The 9,548-nt window shown below is 39.6% G+C and overlaps 1 protein-coding gene across 6 annotated transcripts in view; it reads left to right on the top strand.

The window, feature by feature from the left end:
- The first annotated feature begins 1,660 nt into the window (after nt 1-1,660).
- Nucleotides 1,661-9,548, top strand: part of LOC102292265 (OX-2 membrane glycoprotein) — a 12,268-nt gene continuing 4,380 nt past the window's right edge. The window contains exons 1-7 of one of the 6 annotated variants that reach the window (XM_014330410.2): nt 1,661-1,942; nt 6,595-6,933; nt 7,033-7,335; nt 7,415-7,447; nt 7,534-7,630; nt 7,717-7,783; nt 8,428-8,994. In XM_014330410.2, coding sequence (XP_014185896.1) covers nt 1,879-1,942; nt 6,595-6,933; nt 7,033-7,335; nt 7,415-7,447; nt 7,534-7,630; nt 7,717-7,759 — 879 coding nt within the window. In that variant the 5' untranslated portion in view covers nt 1,661-1,878 and the 3' untranslated portion in view covers nt 7,760-7,783; nt 8,428-8,994. Of the gene's footprint in view, nt 1,943-6,594; nt 6,934-7,032; nt 7,336-7,414; nt 7,448-7,533; nt 7,631-7,716; nt 7,784-8,427; nt 8,995-9,548 lie in introns of those variants that run through there. The other 5 variants (XM_014330411.2, XR_006053293.1, XM_042215627.1 and 2 more) reach the window with 5 other exon arrangements.

Genomic DNA, 9,548 nt, shown 5'->3' with positions numbered 1-9,548 from the left:
TTAGTTCAGTATTGCAGGCTTACAGTGTGTTCGTCTTAAAACATGCAGACTGTTGACATTCTCACTGTACTGCTGATAAACACATTTTGAAAGGTAAATAAATTTCACAAAATGCGTCTTGCAGATTTCCACCACAAATCTTTTAGAAAACGTGATCGGATGGAAGCTTTTGATTATCTGATTGTAAAGAATTGGAACACAAGAATGAAAATCATTTAAACAGTTCACACATGTAGATATGCATAGAGTAGATACACTGTCACCACTACAGCTGTGCTCTCAGGTACACGTGAACCAGAGGGTTGCGTGAACACAGCACACAGGTGGGATGTGCAGCACGAGTGCTCTCTGCTCCTCACAGAGAGGTGATGGTGACACCAACTAAACAATCACCGTCACCACCAACTAAATTTTGACAATTTTTTTCTTTCTTTCTCTTTTTGTGTGTGCCTTTCCAGAAAAAATAAAAAGTAAACAAAATAAAATGTAAAAAAAGTGCTAAAGCTTGACAAACAAGTGATGCACTGAAGCATTCTGAAAATATTAATTGCACATTGCAGTTTTTTGTGTGAGTACTTTGTGCAGTTAATCCCCCCCCCCCCCCCCCCCCCCCCCCCCCATTTTTAAAGATTTCATTGATGTTTGTGGTGAAAAAAATGATGGAAAAAATGATGTTTATTGGCACACAATATGTGTTGTCCCTGAGCTGATGCGGCACATGTGTTAAAAACATCATGTGTTGAGAGTGAGGGGGGACTAACCAAAGTGCATTCGTGTGGATTTGTCTCTTTCTTGCCGAGTGAGCCCACTAGATGGCACTACAGCGTCAGTGCACAGGACACTTCCTTGTTTCCACTTGTCGTCGGAACTTGCTCGCTGTGTTTGAGGAAAACTTGCAACACTGCTCTGTGATTTAGTGGAGAAAGAATGTTTTTCGCCTTTCGCTTTATGTCAGCTGGGTTACGACTGCGACTATGAACTGGAAAATGGGAAGCCGATGGATGGATGATAATGCAGGGTTTCACTTGTGTACAGTGCTGTGACATGAAGACGTAAACTAACTAAAGTCCAGTGAAGGCGTTTACTGTGGACTCCGGTATGAAGCCAGTTTAATTCAACCTTAAAAGTTAATCATCAGATTTAGGTCGTCGACATGTAATTTGCAGATGTTCGGTGATCCATGCACAGCAAAATCTCCAGCGTCAAATTAACAGAGACTGTCTTTAAGGGTCCACTCCTCTGAGTGTTAAATATAACACCGTTGAGTGTTAAATGAACACTTCTGACAGTGTTATATTTTTAAAGGTAACCTAGTCAGTTTTGAAGATTAACAATGACTAAACTGAGCAGTGCTGATTTTCTGACACTGGAATATTTCTAACATTTTGAGTTATTTTCCAGTGTTAGGAAATCAGCACCGTTGGTCATTGTTAATCTTCAAAACTGACTAGGTTACCTTTAAAAATATAACACTGTCAGAAGTGTTCATTTAACACTCAGTGGAGTGAACCCATATAGACATCCTTAGTGTTAATATAACACTGGAGATTTAGCTGTGTGGGGAGTGGCTACAGCGCATGCGGCAGGTTCCTGCGATCTGCCAGATTGGCGTTATCTATCGACTGTACCATTATAATAAAAGGGGGGCAAAATGGCGACACGTGCCTTTACATCGCACTTTAAATTGATAATTCTCGATTATTTTTTGTTATTTGTCTCACTATATGATCATGTACACATGTATTATCTTATGATTCTTTTTAGCTAACCTGTTAAACGTTTATATGCATCAGACCAGCTGACAGTTTACCCGTAACTGTAGTAGCTGAGCCCAAAGCCAGACAAAGAGTCAGCCTGAATGAATGAAGTTTATATGAAATGTCCTTTTTCGGAGTTTTGCTTTATGTTGTTGCTGTTTTTATTTCTGGAGCCTTTGAAAAGGGTGAGAAGAGACTGCATGTTAATTATTATAATATATGAGTTTGACCTTTTTATACAGTAAAAGGTCATTTATTTTGTTCCCTCATGAGAAAATGACTGGTTTCAGTTGTGGTGGTGGGAGAGGTCGCTAAGGTGAAGTAACCATTTTGATAATGTTGTGATACAGGTACAACCACAGGCAGCATAAAAGAGTGTTTTCTGTGTGTGTAGCTGAGTATTTAGGCGTTACTATCATCAGGGGTGTGTGGATGATCCTGATGTATGCAGGAAAGGCACTTCAGCTATTGTTCTGTGAATTATTCATATCAATTCTCATTTAAATAAGCAAATACGATAATTTATAGTTTGAAAAATATAATAACTACATTATTAAAAAGATATTTTAGATGAACATAAAAAAGTAAAATTCAGGGTTTTTTTTCCTCTGCACTTACGATTCCCGGGCTCTGGCTTTAACTACTTTGTAATCACTTTTTACTCAAGAAACATCAATTGCTGGGAACTCAAAGAGTATAAAAAGCTACCAGGCTCAGTCCTCATCACTCAGGAGTTCCTATTTCTCCACCCTGCAATGATTTAAAGAGGGATTTATAGACGTGCACAGCTTGGTCCACTGCCCTCCATTCGTGGCTGTAATCACAGACTGCAGTAAAATCATCAGTGTCTTTAGACTCAGCCCCAACAGCCGCCCCAGTCATCAGACTTTTTTCTCCATCTATAGAACAAATTACAGACTAAGAAGACACATTCTGACATTTGATTCTACAAACTCTGACATTTTCCAACGTACTTAACGTTCATGGAAATGATGGTGATGGGTCAACACAAACCTGTCTTTGTTTCTCCTGCATTCTCCGGCATAATTCAGTGAAAGCCTGTTTATACAGACAGAGTTCTGAATCTTATGACTCCAATATGCCCTGTGAGTTAATACTTGCCTTTTTTCCAACACAGAAAGGCAATTGTTGCAAACAGGGTAGTGATCTGTACACAAGTGTGTGCTACTATGCTTGTATTTGTGGGGTTTATAGAAAAATAACCTCACTGCAATGTCAGGTGACCCCATAGCACCACATAGGAGAGACCTGGTATAGTTGTAACATTGGGATCACTGAATTGATCATATGACTCCTATCTCATCCCATGATCACTTCAGTGTTTAGCCACTTCCATCCCTGATTTGGGGAGATGGGGCAATCTTGGCTCAAAGCGTTGACAATTTGTCTTGAAACCGCAAGGTTGCCGGTTCGAGCCCCGGCTCGGACTGTCTCAGTCATTGTGTCCTTGGGCAAGACACTTCACCTTCCACCTACTGGTGATAGCCAGAGGGGCCGATGGCGTGATGTGGCAGCCTTGCTTCTGTCAGCCTGCCCCAGGCTGTGGGGCAGCTGTAGCTACAACCGTAGCTGCCTCCACCAGTGTGTGAATGAATAGTGGCATTGTACAGTGCTTTGAGGGCCCCAAAAAATACTATATAAATGCAATCCATTATTATTATTTCACATGGTGGTTATCATGACTGTAAGCAACTGCATGTAGATTGTATTGAAGAAAACTGATTTTGACATATGAAATTAATTCTTTTGACCAGCACTAAGCTTTGTTAGGAGTTAAACAGCTGCAGACCAAATAATATGACTAACAGTATATTAAATAGGCAAGCTGTAATGCATTTGCCCCTGCTAATTTTAAGCAACTATGCTAATAAAGTTAGTTAAACAATGACCGACAAGGGTGGGGTGAGTTGTAACATATACTTTCAATGTGTTACAGCAATCCCCTTCCCCAAAGTACGAATAGCTTATTGATTTTAAATATGCTAACACATGTACTTTTACAGCATGTCTAGATAGTGGAAAATTAAAACTGATCAAGGTATGCCTGCTAATGTTTTAAAAAAAGAAAAAGGCATCTGATGGGGTCTCAACGAAGGGTGTGTCAGTCAGATCTTCCATGTAACACTGAGCAGATACTCCAAGTCATTGCAAAAGCTTATGGAAGAATAACAGAAAAAAGAATGGAAAAAGAATATCTCAGGAAAAATATATGCAAGCAGAAGAAAAAGAAAGTGAAATCTGCCCTCCAAAAAATTTGAAAAATAACGCTGAAGATTCTGAGACAATGAATGATGAAAACCTTTGCATTGGTAACTCAAAGGCAAAAGAAGTTTGGGTAAAATTTACCCTGTGCAGTCTTTGGGCCCACCAAGCCTGCACTGCAGAGCTACCAACATTCATCTGTCAACATTGTGAATCTGATTAAGAATATACATGCACACTGCCATTGGTTTTTCTGATACAGATAATATACAACAACATTGTGTGTGTGTGGTGTTGAGCTTTAACAACACACCAAACCACACCCTGAACCTGCTGGTCCACTCATCCCCTGCAGCCATGCCACAGAACACACCCAACCACAAAGACCTACATCTTTTTCGGACAGGTGCATTGTACCTGTGACTGAACTGTTTATTGAGTATTTGTGTTTGTTCTCTTAAGCTAATTTACACACCCACACACAGCAGAGTGCATTTGAGTTATGTTTAGTCACAAAGAGAGTTATTTTATTCCAATAAACCAGCGGTCCCCAACCTTTTTTGCACCACGGACTGGTTTAATGTCAGACAATATTTTCACGGACCGGCTTTTAAGGTGTCGCGGATAAATACAACAAAATAAAATGATACGACCAACACTAAAACTGTGGTATTTTTTAAATTACTTTATTAGTAGCGTCCTCCTGAAATGTGCCAACAACATTGAGAGCAACATCCTCCTCTCTGTCCTTTAATGGTCTCTGGTATTTCTTTCAAAATAAGACACACAACTACAACACAAGAAAAGACCCAGGGAAACAGAGTTAATGATAAAAACCCTGAAAACCATAAATTTCACACCTGGGCCTCAACTCTCTTGGCCCAGTACCAAACGTGGCCTGATGAGTGCAATAAACCACTCTTTGAAGCATGTCCTCTGGTGTGGGCTCTGTTTTTCTGTTTCTTTTGTCTAATTGTTACAATTCTTCCCAGCATTTGTGACAACCCACCTGGATATTAGGGTACATTGTAACAAATTTAATGTTAACACACGAGGTCTTTTCTTGCAGGGCTTTGAATAGATCCCATTCATTGGAAATAAAAGTGGGTATTTTGTGTAAAAGTTTGAGAGCTTCGGGTGCTAAACCAAAAAGTCCTGTCAATGATCTCATTGAGAGGGTTCAGGCCTATGCAGAACAGCAGCAGGGACAGCATCTCCTTGATCCTGCACTTGATTGTGACTTGTGCTTGTGCTATGGACTTAAAGTAGTGTTGTACGCCACATTCCCAGTGAGCTCCCGATGAAGGCTCTTAGGATCCTGTTGATCTTATGCAATTATAAGCATTCCAGGATCCATGTGTGTGGCATCGAGTCTTAGGCTTTCTTGTAGTCAATCCAGGCAGTGCACAGGCTGGTCGGTCGCTCCTCTGGTATTCCTGCCTTTCTGTGCCCCGCTCAAGTTTTTGAGCCATGTGCCTGTTCATCTTAGCTGCTATGATGCCTGACAGGGGCTTCCGTGTGGTACAGATTATTGGCCAGTAGTTAGATGGGACTGTCCCTTCTGGGGGTCTTCGGGAATTAGGGCTGTCCGGCCTTCAGTAAGCCATACTGGGTGTCCAGTATTGCTCCATCTCAAGCCTTGGTGGTGCTGTTCTCATATTGTTCCCCCTACCACTGAGAGTACAACTTGGATGGTTCTGTGGCGAGACAGCTGGTTTATTCTCCTGCCTTCGATCTCTCGGGTATACTTCTTCAAACGGCTGGCCAAGGCTGTGATTCTTTGCTTGGCAGTTTCCAAGGCCTCAGGTATCAACAGTTTGCTGTACTTTTTAGGCACCTTCTTCATTTGACCTTTCTGACACTCTGATAGTTGGCTTACCTCCCTCTGTACTACCTTGATCTTGGCCTCTAGCTTCCTTCATGGAGGGTACTGCTCCTTGTGGTTGTTCAACTTGTAGCCAAGCATCTCACTGATCACTGCTGCTATAGTGTAGATCAGCTGGTTAGTTTTGGTAATAGTCACAGTGGGCATTTTCCATAGTACTGCATTCACATCATCAAGTCGATCCTCATAGAGTACTTCAAGTAGTCTTGGTAACCGGCTATGGAGGATCCAAGTTTCAAGTTTCATCATGATCCTATGTTTCAGGTCAGTTCCTCTCACACTCAACGATCCTTACATCACACTTGGGGCTTGGTACCCAATCTCGGGTGGGGGTGATGATATCTCCTCCCTGACCTGTCATCCTGGCTCTTCCTTGCAGCAGTAGCATTCCAATAGCACCTGATTTTCAGCCAGTCAGTGTGTTTGGCAAATCAAGCATATAAACTGTTTTGGGTTTTTTTTTGTGTATTATCTGATGCGTATGGACCAATGCTGATGTGAATGCTGATTGCGGATTGCAGCTTTTTCATAAGGTGCTGGCTTTGATCCTTTCTTTAATTTGATATTGTATTTGTTTGAGCAGAATGTAAATGTGAGTGTGGAGGCAAAAAAAAAGGTTGTTAATTGCAGGAATAATGATAGCTAACGGTACTTGTGTCAGTAAGGATTGCACTTGAACTTGAATAGAATATTTAAAGTGCCTCACAGATTGATCTGTATCTCCTACAGCTCTAACAGCAGTGATCCAAACACAGCAGACTGTGCTGGCAGCAGTGGGAGAAGATGCTGAATTCAGCTGTCAGCTCTTGGAGACTAAAGACGTCCTTCAGGTCACATGGCAGAAAATCTCACATGATGTGGAGACAAATGTTGCCACCTACAGCAAGTACTATGGTCAGAGAGTGAATGATGGCTTTAACGATAAAGTTGGGTTTAAATACACTGGACTGCAGAACTGCTCCATAGTCATCAGGAATGTGACGGAGCAGGATGAAGGCTGCTATCACTGTCTGTTTAACACTTATCCTGACGGCTCTCTGACAGGGAAACCCTGCCTCCGAGTTTATGGTAAGAACTTTTACCTCAAACAAACATACTGGAAATAAATGTGTGAGCAGCTGGTGTGTTTGTAAGAACATGTTGATGATATCTCCTGATCCTTCACAGAGCTGCATGAACCTGTTGTTGATGTCAGAGAGTCAAACTCTACTGAAGAGTGGGTTGTTTCCTGTTCAGCCACTGGTCGACCTGCTCCCACTGTAACACTCAGTGTCTCACAACAAGACCTCAGCTTCTCACAGTACAACACTGTCAGTGTGTCCAACACCAACGCTACATTCACTGTCACCACTACAGCTGTGCTCTCAGGTTCATGTAAACACAGCACACAGGTGGGATGTGCAGCACGAGTGCTCTCTGCTCCTCACAGAGAGGTGATGGTGACAACTCCAGATGATGATGATGATGATGGTGAGAAACTCTTTCAAAGTCATCGATTTATAAATTAATGATTACCCTGTGATTCAAATGTTTGGGTTCCTTCTTCCAGGTTTGGATGAAAAATCTAATCAGAGAAATTTCGGTACGTCAAAATTTACACTTTTTAAAGCCAGTTTTTCTTTTCCATCTGTTGATATTTAAAATGTAATACCCCCTCTTTGTCCATAGGATCCAGGACTTTAGTCATTCTATCCTCTGCTGCGTTGTTGTTTGCCTGTGTTTCTGCACTCATCTCTGTCTGGCTTAGAAAGAAATCTCAGAGCAGGTAATCCTCTTAAACAGCGTTGCTTTTTGTCTTTTTGTTGAGCTAATAAATATTTGTGCAGATGTAACTGTTCTTGAATCTTACAGTCAGTCACATGGGCCAGTTGAGATGAATGACATGGCTACCTGAAGCTACAATGAGAGATACTCAGGAGTAAGTCAAGCTTGATGCATCATTCTGCATCTACAACGTTATAAACCCAGCTATGAAAAATTTGGAATGCTGTTAAATACGAATAAAAGTATAATGCAGTAATTAGAACATTTTATAAACCTATCACAATATAATGTTGAAAGTATATCAAATTGATGAAATGTAAATCTAATGAAATAATGACATTTTTAGCTTATTTTGGATTTGGTGTCTCTAAACGCATCTCAAAAAGGTTGCCACAGGACACCAAAAGTTCAAAATGAAAGAAACAACTGGAAGAACATTTTACAACTAACTAGATTAACTGTCAAAATGCTAGTAGTATAAAATGAGGATTTTAAAGAGACAGGGTTTGTCAGAAAATGGCCAGATGTTGACTTTTAAGATTGTGAACTTGGAAAATAATGTAATAAAACATGCAATGGAAAGTTAAAATTAAAAATATGTTTTGACATTTGGAATTTTCTGACTTACCTCCAGAGCTCCTTTTTATTCTTTTACTTCCTTTGTAAACTAATGTAAACTGCATGTCAACCAAACTGATGCGTATATCTTTCCACTAAGCTATTACTTCATTTACAATACTTAGATTCTGTAATATTGACAGAGCAATGATATAATGTTGTTTTTATTTTATTTTAAAGGACTAAAACATCTTCAGGTAAACAACGTGTCAGTCAGCGCAAAAAGCGAATGCCTGCTGACACCACATGATGATCTGGGGCCTTGGAGTGATGAAACGTTTCTCCCACAAAACGCTACGTTCAGATGAACAGAATCAACTTTTGGAAATTAATTTGCATCAAAACTACAGTTTGACAGATTTTTGCTTTTTGTGTTTACTTTTTGCTTTTTTATCAAGAAGAGTGTATTTTCTAAAACAATGGTGCTAATTTGACAAATAACTGCACTAACGTTGGACTAAAGAAAATGGTAATTGTTACAGGGAAATTGCAGTTTTTATATCATCACTTTGTGCTATATATTTATAGCATATTTATTTTATTTATTTTTTCACCAGTTTTTAATGTTGTTATACCTTTTTATATTTGGAAACACGAGACCATGTTGTCCCTTAACAAAACAGCACTGAAGTTCTGTTTACAAAGCACTAAAATGTGTTGCACTGAAACATTTGCAAACTGTTAAATAATATTATTGTCCTGTACATTTCAATTTTCTGCTGTTTATTTTTTCCACTGTTTTTTTTTTAATATTTGAAAGAAAAATTGAAAATGCAAGAAAATAAAAAATGTACTATAAAAAGTAATGTTTTGTTGTCATTTTACGGATATTTATATTTTCAATTTGACTTACTTTAAATGACTTTAAATGAAAGTCAGCAGGAGTGAGTGACTAACATGAAGCATTTCTCAGTACCTTTGGCTGATTGATATAATTTCTTTTGTTGCTGGAATTGATATGATTGATACCAACAACCAAATTTAAATAATTCCCAACAGATTTTCAGCTAAAATTGAATAACATGGCCCCTGAGGGTGCCTTATTATTCATGATAAAAATGCTGAGGTGTTGAGGAGAACAGATTTGAAGTTTATTATTAAAAGGACTAAGCATTTGTTAAGTCAGTGTAAAACTTTTGGATTTCTTTTGTTTTTTGTTTGAATAAAAGACATAAGAAGCCAAATGTGTTTTAAGTAGACTGTAGGGCAGGGGTGGGCAATTCCAGGCCCCGAGGGCCGGTGTCCCTGCAGGTTTTAGATGTGTCCTTGAACCAACACAGCTGATTTAAATGGCTAAATTA

The sequence above is a fragment of the Haplochromis burtoni genome, unplaced genomic scaffold, assembly GCF_018398535.1.
Source record: "Haplochromis burtoni strain Fernald_Lab_line unplaced genomic scaffold, NCSU_Asbu1 Contig_777, whole genome shotgun sequence".
NCBI lineage: Eukaryota > Metazoa > Chordata > Actinopteri > Cichliformes > Cichlidae > Haplochromis > Haplochromis burtoni.
The sequence above is the reverse complement of the archived record's forward strand: the minus strand, read 5'-3'. Positions and strand labels throughout refer to the sequence as shown.